This window comes from Suricata suricatta, chromosome 12 (genome assembly GCF_006229205.1).
Source record: "Suricata suricatta isolate VVHF042 chromosome 12, meerkat_22Aug2017_6uvM2_HiC, whole genome shotgun sequence".
NCBI classification, from domain to species: domain Eukaryota; kingdom Metazoa; phylum Chordata; class Mammalia; order Carnivora; family Herpestidae; genus Suricata; species Suricata suricatta.
Window position 1 is genome coordinate 102,654,632 of NC_043711.1, and position 23,855 is coordinate 102,678,486.

The 23,855-nt window shown below is 50.7% G+C and overlaps 1 protein-coding gene across 10 annotated transcripts in view; it reads left to right on the forward strand.

The window, feature by feature from the left end:
- ZNF831 (zinc finger protein 831) overlaps positions 1-23,855 on the forward strand; it is a 113,301-nt gene that overhangs the window by 82,334 nt on the left and 7,112 nt on the right. For 6 of the 10 annotated variants that reach the window (XR_003900775.1, XR_003900774.1, XM_029916283.1 and 3 more), the window contains one exon: positions 23,045-23,205. Coding sequence is in view for 8 of the 10 variants with exons in the window: in XM_029916283.1 (XP_029772143.1) it covers positions 23,045-23,205 (161 nt within the window). In the remaining 2 variants the exon portion in view is untranslated. Of the gene's footprint in view, positions 1-10,207; positions 10,342-11,536; positions 11,650-14,917; positions 15,144-16,540; positions 21,726-22,428; positions 22,578-23,044; positions 23,206-23,855 lie in introns of those variants that run through there. The other 4 variants (XM_029916285.1, XM_029916287.1, XM_029916288.1 and 1 more) reach the window with 4 other exon arrangements.

A 23,855-nucleotide genomic window follows, 5' to 3' on the forward strand; every position in this document is an offset into this window, starting at 1 on the left:
AAGTTCATAGTTTATGTAACATTTTAAAGGATTTTAAGTTGAGCACTGTAAGTAGAAGTCTGCCCACTTCATCTGTGTGTCTATTGATCGTATTTCCGGTTGGCCCCCAAACTCCTGATCTGTGCGTGGAGAAAAGAGGGGGAGCCTTCCAGTGGGGAGAAGGGGTGAGCAGCTGTGCGACGGGGACTGCAGGTGACTGTGGTCTCAGGCTCTGGCGGAAGAGGTCTCCGGAGTCGAAGATGTATGTACACATCTTATAGCGCAGGTGGTAACTGTGCATCTGCCTTCTACGTAGCAGTAGCGAACTTACATCGGGCATGTGTTTACTTCTGATGTAAGTTAGCTACTCTGTGCATAAAGCAGACTCACTGGTTCATAGCAGTTAGCACTTATTACTGTGTGTGGGTCTCTGGGCCCGCCGGGCATCCTGGTGGCCGGAGCCTGGCAGGCTGGCCGTGCTGGGCTTGCTCACATACGTGCGGGGCGGCAGGGAGAGCCATGCAGTGGGGCCGCTGGTCTAGGACAGCCTCTCTTGCGTGTGGGGAAGTTGGTTGGGTGTCAGCATGGGGAACGAGGGTGAAGGAAAGACTGTTTCCCAGCCTGCCGTGATTTCAGAGAGACAGAGAGAGGGAGAGAGACAGAAAGACAGACAGAAGGAGAGAGAAAGCAGAGTCACACCAACCTCTGGGGATCTAGGCATTTGCAACTAGCGTATCACCTCCGTGGCTTTCTGTTGCCCCAGGAGAATCACAGGACCGGCCTGCATTTGAGGGTGAGGAACCGCCCCCCTCCCCACTTTACAGATCACGCGGCAGAGGCTGTGGATATAGGAAATGGTGAGGAATTCGGGCTGTTTGTTTTGTCATCAGTCAGCCATGCCGTCTGTTTATGGCCCACGTAGCAATTTGGAAAATGTTTGTCAGGAGCACTTTAAAAAAAAAAAGTGGTTCATCTTTTCCTATACCAAGTAGGCTAAGGAGAGGGGGGTCTGGGCTGGGACAGCTGGCCAGGGAGCCTGGCAGTGACCCCTCAGTGACCCAGCACCCTTCTGATTTTCTGCTCTGCTTCCCCGACGCTGTGCATTTATTCCGTGGGTAGCCTGAGCTCAGGACTGCCCCACAGGCAGGGAAAGGGCCCGAGGCCCCAGGGAGTGCGCCTCTGGGAGCTTTCTCAGGCAGCCAGTGGCCCCTGCTTCCGTCTCGTCCAGGTGGGGTCACAGGGCCGCCCCTGGCCGCGGGAAAAGTGTTCTAGTGGCGCACCGAACATCTCCAGGGTTCTGTTACGGGGAGGAGTGAAGAACAGTAGTGGATAGACAACCCGCCGTGCCCACACCCCCCCCGGGATGCCGGCCCCCCCAGTGATGCCAGCCCCCAGTGATGCCAGGCCCCCCACCCCCCTAGTGATGCCAGCATCCCATTGGAGGCAGGAACCTAGAGCTGTTATTAGAACATAATCTTGTTTTAAAAAGAGTCTTGTTTAAGTGAGAAAGGGAGTTACTTAAAAAACATTCATGTAATTAATAGTGTAGATTGGGAGTCTGCAAACTCTTCTCTGTCAAAGGCCAGATACATTTTTTTGGTAATTTTTTTGAAGTTTGCTAGCTATACAGGCCCTGTTGCAGCTGCACAGCTCTGACATTATGGGGCAGAGACAGCCATATATACACCTTAGGGAAATAACGTGGAAATGGCTGCGTTCTGATAAAACTTTATTTATAAAAGTAAGTGGAGAGCCAAACTGGCCTGCAGGCTGTAGTTTGCTGGTTCCTGGTCCAGATAATTTTCAAATATGGCAGAATGATCAAGGCCTAATAGTTTTGGTCATCAGCAGACGTGGATTGATCAAAGTTGTAAGTGGATAGTCAGAGATTTAAGAAACAGTCTAAAATTTAGACTTTTGCAATATAATATTTTTCATTACCATGGGATTGGGCCCAGTAAAGCTTTGGCTTCTCTCATGAATGCGGAAAGTAACAATGACTTTAAAAGAGACATAGTTTATTTGTCTCACAGACAACTGTCGGGGCAGGTGCTCTGGTCTAGTATGGTGGCTCAGTGGTGTGGTGGGGACCCAGGTTCCTTCCGTCTTGTTGCTCTGCTTTCCTTGCCAGCACTTTTCCTGCTGCTGTGGTCCAAGACGGCTGCACCAACTCCTGCCCTTAGGGCTGCATCCCAGCCAGTAGAAATGGGGACAGAGGAAGAGAGTACCCACCCTCCCTTTAAGGGCAGGTCTGCAAATTCCATAGATGACGTCCTCTCACATCTTTCTGGCCAGAACTTAATTACCTGGTCATATATGTCTGCAAGGAAAACTGAAAAATGTGTTTTTAAGCAGAGTGGTGATGCGCCTCAGCTAGAAAGTGAGTTCTTGTTCCTAAGAAAAAGGAGAAAAAATAAGGAGGCGACACACATGCTCTGTCACATGACCTCGAGGAAGTCCAGACATCTCTTCCTTAGAGACATTTCAGTTAGCATCCGCGCCACTTTCTAGGGACTGCTTACGTGGTTAGATTTCCCTCTGGGCCCTGACCACGTGCCTCCCTAGGTAGTGGTAAAATCTTGTTCGTGACTGTATTCTCTATCGCAAAAACAAGTGAAGTTAAAAAAAAGTTACAGCCCAACTCTGAAATCCTCGGTTCGTCTCTTTACCTGCACAAGGCAGGTGGTCCCGCTGCGGGTCTTGTGACTGAACAGCCCTGTTCATGCTGATATGCTTGGGGACGTGTCTTTTCTCCTGAGCCCCTCTACTTTCAGACGCTTCTGTTTTCAGCCTCTTTTGTGTGCTCCCCACCGCCCCCCCCATGGTAAAACCAGGCACACGTTTTCCTGCTTTGTCCCCAAGATTCGAGGCCCCACACCTGATGCTGGTCGGTTTCATGCGTGTCATTTCCTTTCAGTCCTCGCCACTTCCCACCGTCACCCACTGAAGAAACCTCGAATTCTGAGGTGCGCTTCCGCAGTCGCTAACAACGGTAAAAACACCTTGCTGTTATTTACACAGAACGAGGCGTGAGCCTGTCACAACCCCACGAGAGTGTCCCGTGGATTGTCCGTGTTCTCCTGTTCCTTCCCTGAGGCCCCAGCGATCGCCCGGGACAGCTCGTGGGTGCACCTGTGCCCCCTGACAAGAGACCTGACATCATGTGTCACGGGGGGTGGGGGGGAAACGCGGTGGGACACACAGACGTGAGCTGGCTGGTAACCCGGGATGGGGTGCGCCCCTGCCCCGTGAGGCACCTTGCGGAAACATGGCGACAACGCCAATGGCTCGAACCTTCTGCCGCGAACCTCTTCAGGCACCAGCCTGTTACCTTCCAAATTCAGAGTTAGCCGTTAACGAGAACTACCCCTTTAAAGAAAAACCCTTGATGAATGCAAATTGACACTAAATGGAGTTTAAGAAAATTATCAGGGTTTTTAAATATGATTATAATCAGTGAGACTAGCAGAGCAGAGTCAAATCATTATTGATCTCACTCATGGGGGTGGGAGGGAAGAACTGTGCATTAATCAGAAGAGATTTCTGGAAAGCCTGTCCAACTGTGAGTTCTCCCCGGGGTCCGCCTCCGCAGCGGGACCCCTCCCCGCAGGCCGTCGGACACTTAGTTAACCCTTCATGAGCCTCCCCCAGGGTCTGCAGTCCTACCAAAGGGGACAGTCTCTGTGCAAAGATTATATTTGTGATATTGAGGAGTGAAGTCGAAAAGCAGCATCTGATTGGCGTTTGGGGTCAGACTAGTTGTCACTCAGTGAGTTCATTCAACAGGTTGTTTCCTAAGCACCTACTATGCGCCACTACCAGTGTTTTAGGTGCTGGAAAACCCTGCGGTCAGGACAGAGCAGGTCCTGAACCTCATGCAGCCGACTGTACTGGAAGGGGGAGGGGCCCACCCCCCAGAACAGGGAGTCGGACGACGGCCAGACGTCAGGGCGGTGGCGGCCGGGCAGCCCCGCATGTCTGCAGGCGCTCCTGTTGTCAGCTCACCGGAGTCTCCCTGCCACCCTCGCGAGCGGGCTAGGGTCGGCCGTTGCACCGGCGAGGATGCTGGGGCGCAGACTGTGGAGGCGGGAGCGGACGGCTGTCTTCCCCGGGAGCGGGCTCCGCATGGTCGCCTGCCCCTCCCCTGGGCACCCGCCGTGGCTCCCTGTGAGCTGCCGTCGAGGCCGGTGGCGGGGGGACCTCCTCCCAGCATCTGCCTTCGAGCCCGTGTGGCGCTGAGGGGGGCACGTGATAGCATGGACACGGCGGCCACCCCAGAATTAGGGGGAACTCAAGTGGCATCTGTCCCCACACTGGACAACAGGAGACTCAAACAGCAGAAACCAACACCCCCACCCCCAAATTTGATCAGGAAACAGCCAAGAATTTAATTCTACCAAACCTAAGGCCTTGCAAACACTCCTTTCAGAGGAAGAAGAGTGGCTGGCCCCTGCATCGCCCACCGCCACCCACCTCCCGTCAGTAACCGTCCAAGTATCGTGTGCCCCTGTGGGGACCCGGGTTGCACGAACGGTTCATTTATCAGGCCTGAGCCGCCACTCTGCCGTATCCCAGAGAGATGCCAGGGACCGGCGAGACGCCCAACAGACTCTCTGAAGGCCCTGCCCAGGTTTCCTGAGGGTCAGGGGGGACAAGTGTGTCCTTGTGTGCGTGCTGGGGAGGAGGGACTCTCTCTTCCTCTTGAAGTGTGTGTGCACGTGTGTCTGTGTGCATGTGTCTGTTTGAGTGTGTACCCCACCCACTTCCAGAAAAGAGTAAAAGAGAAAACAACTCCGATCACCTCTCTCCCCCCGCCCCCCACTGCTATCTCTGGTCATGAGCAGCTTTTCCAACCCGACCGTGGGCTCTCGAGTTTCTTCCTAAGGGAAGAGCTCACCGGGGGTCTGGACCGAATACCTTCTACCACAGACCCCACAGTGTGGGACCCTCACCATGGCCCAGGCTCTTCTGGGTGGCTTGAAAGTCTCCATCATTTAAAAAAATTTTTTTAACGTTTATTTATTATTGACAGAGAGAGACAGAGCATGAGCAGGGGAAGGGCAGAGAGAGAGAGGGAGACCCAGAATCCGAAGCAGGCTCCAGGCTCCGAGCTGTCAGCACAGAGCTCAAACTCACAAACAGCAAGATCGTGACCTGGGCTGAAGTTGGATGCTCAACCAACTGAGCCCCCCAGGCGCCCCAAGTCTGCATCGTTTCGAACAAGAGCCCCCGTTTTCACTTGCATGAGGCCTGCCAACGAGGCAGTTTGCCTGGACGACACAGTACCCCAAATTCTGTCGAGGAAAGTGGTGGAGAGAACGGGGCAAGGCCTAGGTTTGCTTCAGGGCCCGTCTTGGAGGACAGGGGCCCTGCGGTCATATCTCAGCTGCACTGCATCGTACAGGTCCTAGAGAGTAAGGGCAAAGGTGTGGGCTTCTAGAAGGTTCTTAGATTTTGTCTAGGTCTTGAGGCACCCAGAGCAAGGGACAGGGAGGACCACCCCCATCCACAAAGGGCTTCCACAGAGCCACAAAGCTCTGTCCCCAGGAGACACGTGTCCACAGCCCTTCAAATAGCACCTGGCACTTGGCCTTTTCCCCCAATAAATCTTTTATCTTAGAATCGTTTTCAATTTATAGAAAAGTTGTAAAGGTAGCCCAAGAGTTCCATGGAGCCCATACCTGGTATCCTCTGTTAACTTCTTATGTTGATGTGGCACATTTGTTACAGTTAATGACACATTAACTGTGGGTAAAGAATTATTAACTGAATTTTACAGTTTATTCCAATTTCCCTATTTTTCCCCCTCACGTTCTTTTTCAGGCCCAGAATCCCACCCGGGATGCCACACGGCATCAATCATCCTGTCTCCTTAGGCCCCCCTTGGCTCCGACAGTCTCCCAGACTCCACTTGTTTTTGATGACCTTGACAGTTTGGAGGAGAACCGGCTGGCTGTAGCAATAGTAGGGTGTCTCATATCGGGGTTCATATGATAGTTTGTAGTGATGTTTGGGGAACAAGACTCCAGAGGTGACTCCAGAGCCCTCCTTGACCATCCTACCAAGAGTGCACGTCCTCAGCCTGACTTACCACGGTTGATGTTGACCTTGGCCCTCTGGCTGAGGTCTGTCAGGCCTTCCATGGCAAGGTCAGCTGGCCCGTATGCCCACCCCTTGACTTGTTCCCAGCAGGAACTTGGCTTCTCTCTCCCACTGGTGCCCAGCCTCTGGTTCCCTGCTCTCCATCAGCGATAGACCCTGCTGTCTGCCCTCTGCCCTCCGCAGTGTCCCTGCTCACGTGATTCTGTTTCCCGTGATGCATGGAGTAATCAGGATTTCTGGAACACGAGAACCCAGAGCCTCTCTGTGAGACCAAGTTCACGTAGTCTTCACCTGAGCCCAAACATTATTGGAAAAGTAAATTACTTTTATTTTTCTTGAAAATATTTGGTGTGGGGTGCCTGAGTGCCTCAGTTGGTTAAGTGTCTGGCTTTGGCTTAGGTCATGGTCTCACTGGTTCGTGGGTTCGAGCCCCACATTGAGCACAGAGCCTGGAGCCTTCTTCAGATTCTGTGTCTCCCTCTATCTCTGACCCTTCCCTGCTCACACTGTCTTTCTCTCAAAAAAAAAAAAAAGAAGAAGAAAATATTTGGTGTGAACTGCATTAGAATCTTCACTGAGAAAATAGACACAAGACCTGTAATCAGGGGAGAGATGGTGACTCTAAAGACGATAAGAGAGAACGCAGGGCACGTCCCCCGCTGAAGCCCGCTTGAACTTGCATTGTTTGCCCTGCGCTGTTTCATTGGCTCTCCCGCTCCCTGGACTTGCGAGCAGGTGGACAGAGCCTTCTCTGCCTCAGTGACCTCTGTGATGGTGGCGCGCACGTCCGATTGGCTCCCGGGGAGCGCAAGACGGGCCAGGAGAGCACGTCCAGTGAGAAAAACGGGTAGCCTTGGGTTCTCATACATGGGGGAGAGATCTTTCTGAGGTAAATAGACTAATAATTTTCTAAAGCAGAATTTTTGAAGGCTGTTTTTGCATAGTGAGGTTAAAAATGTCTTCAACTAGTGGAAGGATATAGGATACCGCTTTTTCAGCCTGGCCCTCGGTCAGTCTGGTACTTTCTGTCTCCATGTTGTGGCCTCTGGGTCCATTTGAAGTCCTCGTAAATTCGCTTCTCCTTCTGGGCCTGTCCTAGGTCCCTGCAGCCCCCAGACGTTTTCGACATGGCTGCACGTAACCCAGCAATGAACCTGAAAGTGAGCGCTTGGATCAGACATTTCATGTCCTTTTGCTTTCTTCTCTGTCCTCTGGCAGGTGCAGAAGGCTGCTGATTCGTCCTGGAGGGCAGAGTCCCCTCCTCTAGCGGGGGGATCATTTTCTCAGGAGCCCTCTGCCATTGCGGGGGGAGGGGGGGAAGAGATGTTTTTGGCAGAAACAAAGTCAACTCTTGTCTTTTCCTGAAGCAGGTGTCATTGGTGGGTCTGCCGATAATGGCTGAAGTCTCCCCTGGCTTTTCCCCTCTGGCTTCGAAGGAGAAGAAAAAGGGATTTATTCTCTCTCTTCCTCTCCCCCCTCCCTGTGTGTTACAATTCTTGAGGGAGAAGTTACGAGCATAACAAAACTCCCGTCTAGAACATGTCCCCGAACCTGCCATTACTGGAGCGTGGCCGTCTCGTGCGGAACCCTAGAACGCATTTCCACATAATGCCCCGTCCAGGGTTATTACCTGCATCGTGTGCCGTTTCCACTCTGCGCGTCCTTGCCGCCTGCATTTGTTAGAGGCTGGCTGATGCTTCTCAGCCAGAAAAGAACCTTCCCGATAACAAACTATAGCCGATGGCCCTTTTTAGTGGGTATGGGTTAAGGGAACTTTTGGGGAGAAAAACGAATGACCTTGGGTCCTTGTAGACACAGGGGTGGGAGAATTAATGACATCAGAGTCTAAGAATTTTCCAAAATAGACTGAAGGTGTCTTTTCATGGTGGTATTAACAATTTCTTAAAAATGGAGGATGGACTGCAGGACACTGGCTCTCTGTCCACGCCAGTCCCCGTCCGGCCCCTTGCCTGTGGGCCGGCTCCTGCCTGTGAGCAGCGTCTCCGTCCAGACCGGTCAGGGTCTGTCAGGGTGTTTGTGAGGCTCCCCGTCATGGGATGTCTGGCCTGGCAGTAATTGTTCCTCCCCGGCCCGGTAGCCGTCCCTAGCGGTGCCCGGAGCTGATCAGGGGAGGAGGTGACTGTCCGACCCAGAACCTTCAGTCCGACGTCGGACTCTCCCGAGCACAGCTGGCCCCCAGACAGCTCCCCGTTCCCCTACCCGCTAAGGCGGGGTGGCCAGAGCAAGCAAAGGGAAATACAGAGCACCCAGTTAGAGTTGGATTTCAGATGATGAGTCTGGTTTTTCGGCACAGGTAGGCCCCAAACATCGTATAAGACCTGCTTCTGCTAAAAGTGGTTTGTTCCTGACCTGAGATTTAAACTTCACCGGGCGTCCGCATTTTGTCTGGCAGCCATCCCTAAGAGCCGCCCGCCCCAGCACGCTTTCCGGCTTAGACCTCCTGGGGAGGCTCCAGGTGTTTCAAAATTGACACTGAACTTTCTTTCAAATCACATTGTGCTTCTGAGCCCTGGGGAGCTTGGGGGTTCCTGCTCCTTCCTGCCCAGTTTTCCCCGGGGCCCTTCTTGTGGCTGGGTTGATTTCAGGGCTGTGACAGTCCCGCCGGATTCTCTCCTCAGAGGGACCAGAGGCTGATTCCAGCCACCTGGGCATCCGGACCCTCCAGTGTCCCCCCGTAATCAGCCCATTTCGGTCCCTCTCTGTCTCTTTGCTTCTCTGAGTGCCTCTGCCACTCTTCCCTCTGGGTCCTTGGCTCAGACATGAGGGCCTCCTTCTCTTCTCAGGGCCTGAGCCTCCAGCCCCACAGCACAACCGAAGGACAGGCAGGTGGAGGGCTTTCTCCCGTTCCCTCACCAGTGGTGAAAGGCCACCTCCATTCCCTTTCTTTCCAAAGCCAACTTGAGGAGAGAAAGGGGTTAATTTCCTCTTCTCTTTGAAATTCGTGAGGAAGAGAGCATCAAAGCTGCTCCACTGGGGCCGAGAAAATGCACCAGGAGAAGCTGTGGTCTGCGATGGAGAAGCCGTCAGGGTCCGGCTGCGTCTCACGGTCTCACGGTCTCACGGTCTCACGTACAGGGTGCGTTTCTGCTCTTCTCCCCGCCTCATGCGATTCCACCTGCTCGTGTCCTCTGGCCCTCGTGTTTGCTAGAGGCTGGGGCTGGACTCCTCCCCTGGCGAGCCTTCATGGTAACGACGCGACCTTCGTCCACGGGCGCTGCCCCTGAAGACAGGATCGGAGGCTGGCCTGCGGGGGAGGTGGCCAGCCAGCCTTGCTCTCTCCTGTAGGAGAGAAAGAGCTGACTCGTAGCTTCTCAGAAGAGAAGTTTTGGAGGTTGCCTTTGCATAGAAAGTTGACCACTTCCGGAGCAAGAGAGCGCAAGTGGGGCCGCGTAACCACGAGTTCTTCCGTGGCCGGCTGCCCTGGCCGCCGTGGCGCTCGCTCGCTCGCTCGCTCTGTGGACCAGCATCCTTTGGGGTCGTAGCCCAGCTGCCATTTTTCTTCTGCTTCCTCCTCCCTTCTTGTCAACTTTTCGTGAGGGCCCCGAGTGAGCAGTCTCAGAACCTGCTCTTGGCGCCTCTCGCCCTCCGTCTTTGATGGATGTTCATGCAATTTTCTCATTATTTTCCTGTCAGCCTTCGCAGAAACAGTGTAAACGACTTTATTTCAGAGCCATTATGTTAGTTTACTCCACGATAATTTGAGCTGTGTTATTCTTTCTCTGATTTGAATTTAGTAATAACATATTTGTAAAGACCAGTCACGAGGAGTTCCTGAGTGATTTCCCAGCGACAGGGGCTTCTGTTCCAGTTTGCGCCCCATTCCCCGCCCCCCACCTTGAGTCTCCTCTCGTGGGACCCTCATTTTCCGTACTTAAGTGAGTTTTCATTTCTTGCTGCGTGCCCTTCAAGCAGACCTCGTGCCTTCTTTTGGGAGAAAATTTCGGAGAGCTGCCCTTACAGCCTAGCTGACTTTCCTCCAAGAAAATAAGCAAGCGGACAGCTGTGTGACCGGGGTGCCACGCCTGCCCAGGACCGCCACCAGGGAGCATTCTGGGAGCTGCTCCGAGGTGGGGTTCCTAAAGACCGTCCTCTCTCCCTCTGGCAGGTTTTCCTGGCTTCAATTCCGTTCCTGCCCCACACCTCCTTGGCCCCTGTAGGTCGTCTGTGCAGAATTGTGCATCTGCCTCAAGATCCGTCTCCCACTCCATCCTCCAGCCCTCCTGCAGGTGGACCTTCTGGGTATGATGTTGGTCACATGCTTCCGGACGAGAGCCAAAGGGCACCTCCCATCTCCTGTCAGACCATGGATTTCCTCTCCTGTGTTGCTCTAGGATTGCATAATAGATTCCTTTTTTGGGGGGCAGAGTAGACGTCTTCAGGAAAGGTGTAAAGATTTTTTTAAATGTCTCAAAACTTGGACTTTCTAGATGGTTCCAACATGTCAACTGCTATTCTCAGAGAAAAAAAGTCCAGAAATCAGATTTCTTGATGAGTTGGGATTAAAAATGATTTTTGAGGGGCACCTGGGTGGCTCTGTTGGTTAAATGGCCGGCTTCGGCTCAGGTCATGACCTCACAGTTCGTGGGTTCGAGCCCCACATTGGGCTCTGTGCTGACAGCTCGGAGCCGGGAGCCTGCTTCCGATTCTGTGTGTTCCTCTCTCTCTGCCCCTCCCCTGCTCATGCTCTGTCTCTCTCTGACTCTCAAATATAAATAAACATTAAAAAAAAATGCTTTCTGAGGCAGTGTTCTCTCTGTCTCTGCCTTTCCTTACTGTTGCTTGGGGGCTCTTACCTGTATTTTCAGGTAAGCTTTTGCTTGCATGTGCACTTGAGCTTTTGAATTTGCAGACTGATTACCTCTTAGGCTAAAGGTGCTGCTCTGAGTCTGGGAGGAAGTTTCTGGCGTAGAAAGAAAAAGTCCTGCTCCTCATGCTCCACATCATAAAAGGCAGGATTTCTAAAGCTGGCGTGAGGACAAAAGAGTGATTTCACAGACTTCTGGCGGACTTTGGCCCAAGTCTTCCTGTTGTTCCTCCTCCTCTCTTTGTCGCCGGAGTCTGAGCTTCCGCGGGGCACAGGGAAGTGTTAAGTACGGTGTCCGTGGCCTTCAGAGGCAGGACAGAGCCCACGCCATGTTCCATTCCCTGCTTTGGTCTGAAGGAACTCGCAACTATCCCCTTTTATTAAAACATTTTTTCAATCTTTATGTGTTTTTGAAAGAGACACAGCATGAGCAGGGGAGGGGCAGAGAGAGAGGGAGACACAGAATCCGAAGCAGGCTGCAGGCTCCGAGCTGTCAGCACAGAACCCAATGTGGGGCTTGAACTCATGAACTGTGAGATCACGACCTGAGCTGCAGTTGGACACTTAACGGGCTGAGTCCCCCGGGTGCCCCCCGCCCCCTTTTATTTATTTTTTTATCATGATCCACAGAACTCACGCAGAGGCCGTAGCTCAGAAAACATCGGAGCCGCCTGGCCAAGGATCACAGTTCCGGAAGTCCTCTTTCTTTGGAGGCGGAGATCCTGAGAAAAGAGAAGCCAAGTTGGAAGTCTCTCAATGATGGCATTGTCCACCCTGTTGGGGTTCTTCCATTATTAAGAAATAATTCTCAATATTAAGAAATTAATATTAAGCAATAGTTAATAGTTATTATAGTTAATATTAAGAAACAATGAATTGATATTAATAGTTAATATTAAGAAATTAATATTAAGAAATAGTTCTTCCATTATTAAGAAAACCACACATTCTTGAGTAAATTTTGGTATGAAAGTTTTCCAAGAGGGTTTTTGGGGCCACTTTTTCTTCTTTCCCTTGATCCCGGTCCTTTTGCTCTCAGATAGTTTGTAGGAAACACTGTTGACTTCTGCCCACGTGCAAGACGTTATATTACTGGACTGTGTTAAACAGACCCTTCCATTAATGCTGTTTCAAACAAGCACCCGAGGGGCAGAGGAATGCCAGGCACACACTCGCCCTTCCTCAAGGACACAGAGAGGACGTGCCTACGGGTATTCCAAAGCAAGAAGGTGCCTGAGCACCACGCAAGGCAGAGGGTGCCCAGCTGTGCGACGAAGACAGAAAAGCGTCCCTCCTCCTCTTTTCCTGGTCCAATTAAGTTTTACTCCTCTACAATTTAGGATCGAAGGAAGAGCCAGATTCTCCCTGAACTTTTATCTCTTCACAGAGACGGGGAGAACGTTTTCTTTCCTGAGGTGATTGGAAGACCAACTCCGGTATTTCCTTTCTTGTCTTTGTTCCCAGTTTGCAATTAGTCCATATTTCCCCCCTTCTCAGGATTAATGAAGGAGAAAAGGGAAGATCTTTCTTCCTAGCAATTATCATCGAAATGGATCAATTTCTCCTTTATAAGGATGCAAATCTTGAGGAAAAATGAGCTCTCTTGAATACCTCAATTATATTTCGAGCAATGAACTGCCTTTTATAGACTCATTGAGTGATGAGAAGTGTTGAAAATAATAATTCAAAGAGCAGATACTCTTGATTTCAATCTTGGCATTATAGATTTCAAATGGTATTTCCAATAATTGGACATCCCCCCTTTCACCTCGTTGTCCACATTTGCTGTCTAAATTTTAGGGACGGGATTATGGTCTGGGTATAAACTTGTAACTTACCGGATTTTCAACAGGACTTTCCACTAAACATCTTCCAGAGAAAGAAAACTCTTGAGAGGAGCATCTTAAATTGATTGCCTTCCATCAGACAAACAGGAATGAGTGCCACTCAGAAAAGTCGTTTCTGAAATCAAATACCTGATTACTTGGAAGACACAGACTTTCAGAAAATGGCCTTAGGAGGGGGAGGGGCTGGGGGGTGCCGTCAGATCTTCAGGAAACGTATCTTGCGTCCCTCTGATTTCCTTTCCCTCGGCCCCGCCCCTCTCAGGAACCAGGCTGAGGCTCCTTCATCGCTCTGGCTTCTTGGATGGTTTTGTGCGGCGACATTGAGCCTCTAGCCAGATCAGATGCCCTTGTGGCGAGACCCCCACCTCCTCTCCTCTCTGGCTCTCCCCGCAGTGCCCGTCATTGTGCAGTTAGGTCCCGACTGTCTCCTCTTCAGCCGCGTGCACGCCGCCTCAACCAGGTGCAACTGAGCTTCCAGATCATTGACACCAAACCCGCATTTAACTGCGGGACGAGGGGCCCCTCCATGCTTTCTCTCTGCCTCTGCTCCTTCCTTTCTCACCAGAATCTCTTCTTTTGAATTCCGCACATAACTACGCTTTTAGGCGACTGAAATATTTTAACTAGATTTTTCCCCCACTAACATAGTTTAGCGAAAATACCTCCGAGGCTAATGGTTATCAAAGCAACTGTCTTTTGTTGAGAAAGAAAAAATGGAAAAGGTACAGAGAACTTCTCTGACAGGTACTTTCTGAGATAAAAGGTTTACCTAATCATGTTGAAGAGGCGGCGCAGCTAACCGTTATGTGAGGATGGTGATATAATTCTCTGAAATAAAGTTGATTAGATCCCCCCCCCTTTTTGGCCTTTAAACTTTTGTTGGCCTGCCCTGAGCTGAGTAGGAGGCACGGGGCTCCCGTGGTGGCACTCGTGCCCTGCTCTCTCTGTCACAGATCACCTCAGAGCGTCTTCCCAAGAGAAACAAAATGGCAGCCTGAACTCCAGGGTCCCCTCATCCACGCGCTCCCTCCCGCCTCTCTGACGGGAGCTAATGGCTCTGTACCATTATTTTTCCTGTCAGAATTAATGGGGAGATATTCTTTTCCTAAAGCCATTAGTTAAGTAATCCTGCTTACAGAATTGCTAAAACAGGATAGCACCTCCTTCTCCAGGGTGTAAATCTTAAGAAATGAAGAGACAATTGCTTAAACACATCAATTATATTCCCAAGTCTGAACTTCTTTCTCTACAGTTTCATTTAGAGTTAAGAAACTTTGAAAGTAATGGTCCATAAAATGAATGTTCTTGACTCAAGTTTGGAACTAAATAATTCAAATAATATTAGCCACTTTTTTGTTCTCCACTTAGTTGTCCTTCTTCTCTGCAATTTGTCCTCTCTTCGTTTTATTTGTAATTAAAGATTTTCTTAATGGTTTTTTAATTTATCTTTGAGAGACAGAGAGAGACAGCGTGGGCAGGGGAGGGGCAGAGAGAGAGGGAGACACAGAATCGGAAGCAGCTCCAGGCTCTGAGCTGTCAGCACAGAGCCCAATGCAGGGCTTGAACCCACGAACCGTGAGATCATGACCTGAGCCGAAGCCGGACGCTCAACCAACTGAGCCCACCAGGCGCCCCTCCTCTCTTCATTTTAGAGCATTCTCATATTGTCTGCGTGTGGTTAAAGTTTCAACCTACCAAAAAATTGTAAGCATACTTTCCCACTAAATATTTCTTTTCTCCTGGAGAAAACGGTAAGTGAAGTGTTCTCAAACTGGTTACCTTTCATTAGAGAAAGAGAAGAAGAATTCGAGCCACAGAGAAAAGTGGCTTTTGAAGAAAAAAAAAACTTGAAAGATGATTACTCGGAAGAGGCAAAATTTCAGAAAAAAATATTAGGAAAGTGCAGACGGTCTCCAGATTTGGTGAGAGATGGAAAAACGTCTTTCTCTCTCCTTTAGCAAGTCTTGTCTGGTCTCGGGCTGAGAAGCGGAGCTGTGCTTCCACACCAGCGCGTGAGGCTGTCTCTGTGCAGCGTGTTCTCACCAAACCGACCTGACCCTTAGCTCCGCCTGCACACGCCGGGCACACGCGGGGCCTTTTCCTTACCACTTCCAGCCCGAATTTTGGGGCCAGTGTTGTAATTTGTTGCTTATTGTTCTTTCAGATGAATACAGCAGTCCCATGCTTGTTGCAGCCAAGAAGGCAGCATCGGCATATCCGAGGAAAGCTTGACAGCCCCCCGCCTCGTGACCCCCATGGCAGCCAGGGCCGCCTGCCACCTGCACGCACATACAGACATGAACAGACTCATTAGTCTCTTGTTTTTCTTTTTAATTTTTAAATGTTTATTATTGAGATAGAAATAGAGCATGAGTGGGAGAGGGGCAGAGAGAGAGACACAGAATCCAAAGCAGGCTCCAGGCTCCGAGCCGTCAGCACAGAGCCTGGCGTGGGGCTTGAACCCGCGAACCGCGAGTTCATGACCTGAGCTGGAGCCGGACTCTTAACCGACTGAGCCACCCAGGCGCCCCAAGAGCTGTGTCTTTTATATATATAAAGGTATATGGTTTTATGTGTTAAAGCACACATTTCCGTACTTTTTTTAAATGTTTTTTTTTTTTTTTTTGAGAGACAGAGAGACAGTGTAAGCAGGGGAGGGTCAGAGCGAGAGGAAGACACAGAATTTGAAGCAGGCTCCAGGCTCCGAGCTGTCAGCACAGAGCCCGACGCGGGGCTCGAACCCATGAACCATGAGATCATGACCTGAGCCGAAGTCGGACACTTAACTGACTGAGCCCCCCAGGCGCCCCTAGTCTCTTGTTTTTCTTACACACATAGAATCATCCGTATGCAGAAACCCGCAGCTCTTCTTCATGTATCTTGTATAAAATCCTAAGCCTATGTTGTAGATAGCTAGCTAGATGAGAGCTGGATGGTAGATCGGTAAGATAGGTCCCTTGAATAACGGCATAAAATCCGACGGTTTAGCTGCGCCGTGCGTTTTCCGTCCAGCCCTTCCCATGTCCAGGATGTGCCTGTTGGGTGCTGTTGTTTTTCTACCACAACTTGTGCTGCAGGAAACATTCTGGCTCAAGTTTCCAAAAAACGAGTCTTGAACCACATTTCATGGTTACATATTTCACGTGCAGGTGCTGCCACAGCACTTCGCAAAAACGTGTTACTCTTCCATCGTTTGCAGCGGCATTTTTTTAACAGAGACTGCTTCTGTAAGAGTGAGGCCCGGGTGAAGCCTAACGTCTTAACCATCACTGTTGGGGCCTTGTTGAGCTTTGTGACTCACAGGGTCGGGGGGGGGGGTGTCACAGACTGACCCCTCCCTGGCCACGTTCAGGCCATGGGCACGTCGCTCGGCACAGTGTTGTTGTTTGAAAACCGATTCATCATCAGCGTTTAAAAACATGTGGAATCAATGTCTCTGGTTTCTCTTGGAAAATGGACACATGTGGCCTCTACCTGATCCTTGGTTCTTCACAGCGCCAGTTGGTGGAGCTGAGGGTCAGCGGCGTCCCGGGACCCGAGCGTGCCCTCCATTCCCCACGGTCCCCGGCCCCAGACCACGTCTGTCGGTTTTGTTACCTGCCTGGCCCCTGTAGCGTTTGAGATGGCGGCTGTGGTTTAAAGCAGGGTGTGTGTACTGTGAACCTGCTGGCCCGCGGGCCAGGTCCCTCCCTGTGGGGCCGTCCTGTGCACTGGCTGGGGTTGAGTTTTGACGGAAACGTCTCCGAGTGGTCCTGAGCCATTTTCATTATGTTTCTGTATCCCGTAGGCCTGCATCTCGCTTTATGAAGGCACGTTGTTGAAATCTGTACACGACCGAGCATTAGCGTCCCCGAGCTGTTTCAGGCCAGCCCCGTGCACTGAGTTTGGAGAAAATGTCTGAGAAAAGAAAGGAGTCAAAACACAGTGCTCCCGTCTCAGGAGCAGCGTGATGACAGGTGGTCTCTGAAGTGAACGCTTTACCTGATGACACACACACAAGGTGCAGTTTCTGACTAGCATGTGGAGGGCTGACAACCCCCAGCGTAAAGGCAGATGCTGCCTGTGGTCACTCAGGCTCTTGGCAGTAGGTTCCTTTTGTGAGTTGATTGTGGAGCCTCGGAGCTGACCTGTCCCCCCGCCCCGTCCTCACCCGGGTCCCCCTGGACCGTGTCGAGAAGACACAGGAGGGCTGGGGAGAAGTGTCTCCAGGGCCCTGCTCCCTGGAGCCTTCGCTCTCCTTCTCTGACAGGAGCTAATGACTTCTCCACGTCTTTCCTCATTAGAATTAATAGCAAGGTATTAATTCTTTCCCGAAAGCTATTAGTTAAGTCTTAGCGCTCCAAAACCACTGAAACAAGAACGTCTCCCTCATTCTAGGGCGTAAATCTTGAGAAGAGAGGCCGCTGTGGGTGTGTTGGTTGTGTTCCAGGGAAGGGACCTGCAGACCATTCTCCTTTAGCAACAAGAAGGTTCTGGAATAATGGCGCATGAAGTAGATTGACAAGGTGCAGCCTTGGCATTTGTAACGTTCCCAGTGGCATTTGTTTTATAGTCTTCTCCTTATGTGATTTCATAATCCTGTTTTTGCTGTGTTATCTTTAAGTCACACTCTTGCCTGGACACGGTAAAACTTTTAACTGAAAGCAAGATTTTGAACCTCACTTTGTACTAAACGCAATTTTAGGTGAAGAATTTCTGCGTGGGAAGGGCTGTCGCCGATTGCCTTTCATCAGAGAAATAGAAAAGAGATGAAAACCACGGAGAAAAGTGGTTTCTGAAGTAAAAGCCGTGTTTGTGATTACTTAGAGGCAGACTTTGAAAAGACTGCATTAGGAGAGCACAGAGACACCAAGGCTGTACCTGATGAAGGCATTTCCGTGTTTCTCCCCCGCACCCCCTCCGCCTGTGGAACTGAGGTCTTGGCCTGCCGCCCGCCGCCCACGGGCTCATGATCCTTCTCTGATTGGAACCGACATCCTCCGGGCTCTGCCTGAAGGGAACAAGTCCTGCCTTCCATCATCCTCAGCCAGATTTTTTTTTCTCCTCTGCAGAGACCCTAGAAATGAAAATTGTAGTAAGATGGAGGGAAGCAGGTGAATTGACTTGCAAAACAATTTTAGTGCGGTGCGCGGCTTGAAATGGAGACTTAGACGGTATCGCTGGACGATTACACGAGTGAAGGACAGTGGCTTGGTGGAGAGACAACCGGCCTAAGCAGGCGCAGTGGCGGAGCAGTCCTGGGGTGTGTGGTTCTAGGCTTCTCCATGGGTCTGGGTGGGGTCACCACCTCATGGCTCCTTCCGCTTTTCCCTTCCCAGTGTTTACCACATATTCTTAGTGAATCTTCTGCGTCATCATTTGCTGGTGGAACTGTTCCCCCATTAGACTGTAATTTCCAGGAGGTGTCTGCCTCATTTGCCACTGAATTAATCGCCAGTGGCCCTCATGGTTCGTGGTGCAGAGCAGTGGCCGTACTCAGTACTCAGTGAACATGGGCTCGCTGAATCTTTAGGCTTAAAACTATGGGCTCACAAATGGGCTGGACAAATACAGACTCCAAAAACGTGGACTCAACAAATAGTTGAATAAATGGACAAAGACCTGCCCGTTTAGCGATTGCTTTTGGAGTTCTGCTCAGCTTTTCTCCAACAACTGCAGACTTTAGTTGCTAACACATTGCGTGTCCTTCGGTGGCAGGCCCGCTTCTGGACCGTTCTAGGAGATCACTCCTGTGTTCTTGTTTATGATTCTAGCTTGCCTGGAAGACCAGCATGGTAGACTCCTTTTCAGCTCTTCCTTACAGATAACTCAGAGCCTTTGGACTCCCAATTAATGGAGTTTTTGGTGTATTGGGGCAACCGAAGGAAATGCATCAAATTACTTACATTTTCAGATAATGATTTTTGAGTAATAGACCTATTAGCATTTTAATAAAGCCCAGGAACAGAGACAGCAGGGGGACGCCTGGCACCGAAGAGGTCTACGCTTCTGTTGTGAGTTTCATCAGGCTGCTTCACTCCATTTTCTTCCTAATTATCTTACAGTTTCTGGTAGCCTTTTCAAGAGGGCTAAATTTAAATTTGCTACGACGTTTTTAAGCAGGCTTTTCCTCTCAGTGTGGCTGGCCAATTATTTCTGAGGGAAATTATTAAAAGCACAGCCTTTAATCAAGGGGGAGAACGAGACGGTGCCCAGAGCTGGGCTGAGCGGGTCAAGTTTGTGCAGATTGCACTAAAGATGGCAGAGCCCACAATGACTGAGGATGGAGGACGTGAGTCACAGAGTGACGCGGTGCTCTCAACAGGAGCACATTCTCTGCTTTAACATTTGGCCAGGGTGCTACTTACTTTTTGAAAAGGGCCATTCATTTAAAAGCAAGTTAGCATCCTTCTTCAATAATCCAAATTAGTTTAACACACTTCAGTGACATTATTTGGGCATTTTTCACAATTATTAAAGATAACTCACTTTTCTCTGTAGACTGTAGGTCAAAAGCAAATTAAATCAATGGATTTTCTTCCTTCGCTTTCTCCGATGAGTCAGAAAGCATTGGTCAAATGCGCACATGGCCTTTCTGCTAAGCTTCAGAATCCAAACAACCTGCTGAGAAGACATTTGGCCAATCTGATTATTTTCTCTATACTAATTGGTTTTCCTTCTTCATTGAATTGAATGAATCGCCTGGTTGTTTTGTCACTGTGGGGACACAGCTTAATCCACTTACGGTGGGGTGCTTATGCTTTGGTAAACTATGGGGCTCGAGAAACGTTTATCATCGTTATTATCTTTTGGTGATTCTTCTTGGGGGAGAATGAAAATCTAGCTTGAATGCATCCATTTTCTCCGTTTCACTTTCTGCTGCCTTTGCTGTCTCCTCGGGTCACCCTGGCGAACTCTGCTGTCCGGACAGTAGCCACGTTGGTTTCTTCACGGTGAATGTGGAGGAATGTCTGAACCCCTTCCCGCGGCTGCCCGCACCCCATGAGCCCCGAGCCCCTGGGGCCTTCCCCACCCTCGTTTGGCCTCCTGCCCCCTGCTTACCACCCCTCCTTGCACTGGTTCCTTAATCCTCAGGGCTCCTTCCCACCTCGGGGTCTCTGCGTCTGTTCTTCCTCATCCCAAATGGCTTTCATGGGTTGGTCCTTTCTTGTCCCCAAGGTTTCATTTCAGATGTCACGTGTTCAGAGAAACCTTCCTCAATTATGCGAAACAGTCACCCACCCAGCACTCTCTGTAATATGCCGTCATTGTGACTCTCTGTGAGACCTGTTTGCTACGACTTTCTGGAACATGCTTACCTCCTCTGTTTACTGCCAGGCCCTGTCACAGCCTCCCTGTCATGTTTAGTGTCTGTGATGTCCCCACCTTTGATTCATCTCTCTCATAGCCCCTGGCACAACTGGAAGTGAGCAGGTGACTTGACTTCGTTTCTCTCTTGGGGGTCAGGGCGCCTTTGCCTTGCTCTCCAGTGCTTTGGGGCTGAGCCGCGTGGTGCCTATGTCATCGAACGGGTGCAGACATACTTGTTGAGCAAAGGAATGAGATACCGAAGGCCTGGTTCTGTGTCAGTACGCAGGTGCTCAAGTGAAAATTGTATTAAAGGAAAGATTACTACGTCCTTCCCAAGCTGCTGCACTTTCTATAGATTTTCCAAGTTGATTTACTCAGAATTAATGTACTTGATAATCTAGTAACCTACCCCTCGAGATAGAAGTAGCAGCTCTGTACTTTCCAGGCAGGAGCGTGGAGGCCAGCCTGAGAGTTGGGAAGACCCAGAGAACTCCTGGAGGGCTTCCCACTCACACATGGCAACCAGATGAGCCCACAGGGCGGCCCCGGTTGACAGACTGCACGTGTAGGAGCCCCCAAGCAGTTGTTGAATGCCTGTTTTCTAACATAGGCAGATATCAAGACTGCTGGATACCTCAGGAAAGTCTTCCATTTGAAAGAGAAAAAACCAAATGAGAACGAAAGGAACTTGGAAGAGAGAGAGAGACTGTGTAGGGAGAGGCAACCTTCAGCCTTAACAGCAGGGACAACAAGTCATTATTAATCTTGCCAGCGATACAGCAGAAGATTCTGGAACCCTAAAGTGATAACAGGTGCTCTACCGAAGAGAGTCATAGGCTCTAAGAAATTAAAAACATGACAGAAATAGAAAATTATGAGTTAGAATAAGAAGTTGAAGGAATTCTCCCAAAAGTAAAATAAAAAGACGCCTGGGGAGTAGAGAAAAGAGAAGAGAAAGGGCTAGACAAGGGAGCCCAGCATCGCACCAAGAGCAGGTTTAGAAAGAGGGAAAAGATGAAACAGAAGGAGAATAAATATCAAAGAAATAACGACATATCTCCCCCCGAAACCGAAGGCCAGGACTCAGAACGAAAGGGCACGTTGAATGCCCAGACAATAAAGTAGACCCAGGACCATGGAGACGCTGAACAAAGAGGCGTCTAGGAGTTTCCAGAGAGACGAGACACAAAAAGCTTTCGCCCAAAGGATCATGAATCATAAATCAGGTTGGCCCCAGACTTCTTAACAACCAGAACTCAGTGGAGCTGTGTCTTCGGTTCTGAAAGATAATGAATTCTAATTCAAAATGCTGGACCCACACCAGTGGCGGATTAAAGTCTAAACGATTTTATTTCACGCACCCTTTCTCCTGAAGGTGCAGGAAGGGGTGCGTCAGGAGAGCAGGGAGGAAGACGCGAGGGGCCCCGGGAACCAAGGAGGCGAGGAGAAGCGCCACGGTGCCGTGGAAGGGGAGCCAGGGACACGGCTGCACATGGGCCCGGGGAGCAGCAGTCCCCTGGGCGCAGGCCAGAGAATTTCCAGAGAGACCTTTCTAAGGAAAGGAGATGAAAATGCTAGACAATCAAGAAAAGAGGTAGGAGGAGGCTTTAGTGCTAGGGCTGTAGAAAACTAAGCAGAATTTGGGGCGCGTGGGTGGCTCAGTCGGTTAAGCCTCCGACTTCGGCTCAGGTCAGATCTCACGTATGTGGGTTTGAGCCCCGCATCGGGCTCTATGCTGACAGCTAGCTCAGAGCCTGGAGCCTGTTTCCAGTTCTGTGTCTCCTTCTCTCTCTGCCCCTCCCCCTCTCATGCTCTGTCTCCTTTGTATCAAAAATAAATAAAACATTAAAAAAAAAAAGAAAACTAAGCAGATTTTAAGAAAACAAGGTAATTATCACCTCCAGGGAACGCCTATTGGCCAGAAAGCCTGTGCCGTCACAGCACATGACGTGGCTCAGCAGTGAGAGATGTGACTCTGGACATGTGAACACGGAACATTCTTCTGAACAAAACCATGACGTCACAGTTACATAACTGTTGAGGTGGGGTGGGAAGTGTGCGTACGTGGGCGGGGGGGCACGAAGGTTCTGGATCCAGGGGGCTGGAGGGAGAGACGAGTGCGCCAGCCCCGCTGTGAGGAGCCACAGACTAGCCTCCAAACTGAAAAGAAAAATCAAGCAGCAGTGCTACAAAGCATATTATTAAAGGCAAGGGAGATAAATATCAAAAGGATCCAAAGTGGGAAAAGGTGAGTGGGTGGGCAAGCGTTGCTATTTTTCTTAGTGAGTTGAAAGATTCAACTTTTGGAAACTGTGCATATGTAACTTTAATAAAAATGGAAGCAAATTTGAAAGTGAATCGAATGCTTTTTCTCTGGTGGCCCAGCCATTCTAGAATTTCTTCTGATCTCATCTCATGATGGAAGCCGTCCTCTCTGCAATTCTGTGGTCCTTTCGACTCGCATCCCAGGCCAGCGTGACAGACGGAGGAGAGAGGAAGGGTCAGGCCCTTGGAAGGGAGCTGCTGTTTTGCAGGTGTTTTCAAGGCCCCGTCTTCGCGCCTCTTTCCCCGCCCACATCACAGCCATGACCACCTCAGACAACGGCAGCACCAAAACGGACCCAGGGCTCTGATGGACATGAAACCTCATACTCCGTATAGATGGGGATTTCTGCCCTGGACCCGGGTTGCCTGGCCAGAGGCTTCAAGCCAGTCTGAAACGAGCCTAAACCAATGTGGCCAGGAAGATGGCTCTGATTAAAAAAGCCACATGAAATATTTAAGAAAAAAAAATATATATCTATAACTCAGGGCCTTTTCTGCCTTGGGAATTGGTTTTGCCATTGCTTAGACCTTTCTTTGTGTGCAGGGGCTCAAGGCAAACACTCCCACACATGCCGTGGGAGCCCATCGGAGTCTGTGATGGAGGCAGCATCCCGGGCAGTCCCCATTTGCTGATACTGTACTTTCCGGTGCATATAAACGTACCTCCCTGTTTTAGGTCCAGGTCTGCGAGGGGAGCCATCTTGCATCGCCTCAGAGCCGCCTGTCTGTCGTGGGCGCGGAGAGGAGGAGGCGGATGGCTCCAGACCGGCCCCGGGAAGCTTCCCGCCCAGCGCCAGTTCAAGGGCCGGCAGTGAAATGGACCAGGTAGCCGGGAAGGTAGGATCCGCGGCTCGCGGCTGCCTCTGTCCTTGGGGGTGCCGATGGGGTGTCTCCTTTCCTGGGTGTCGGCGTCCCAGGTGGTAGAGCTCACTCCCCCGCGAGGCAGGCGACCGCCCCGAGACGCCATGCTCCGAAGGAACGGGGCGATCGCTAGAAATCCTAAGGAGGCTTTTGGGTTTGTACTCGAAGAGGGCAGAGAGGTCGTCACGCGGCGGGCATCGCCGTGGCATGAATTCACCGCCAGGCAAGGTGCGGAGGGCCGTGGGTTGCGAAGCACAAAAATGCTAATCCAGGCCAGGCTTCAAAAAGTGCTCCTCTGGAAAAACCAAACACGAGGTGCTGGGAAATAGCACCCACCCCACGAGCAGTGGCAGCTTAGAGCGGGACCCTCGGAACCGGGGCACGGGGGGACCATGGAGGGGTGTCACAAAGTCGGAGAGAAGCACACAGCGGTCCCAGCGGCCTGGTCTGTGGCAGCAAGGGGCTTTCCTCCAGGGACTGCACCAGGTCCTTACTGATGGGGCTGATGGAGGACGTCCTGCTGACGGTCACGCTCCGCAGAGAGTCATTAAGAACTCAAGACCTAGTTCCACTGAGGACCGCGTTTCTGACCACAAGTGTTTTTTGTTTTGTGTGTGTGTGTGTGT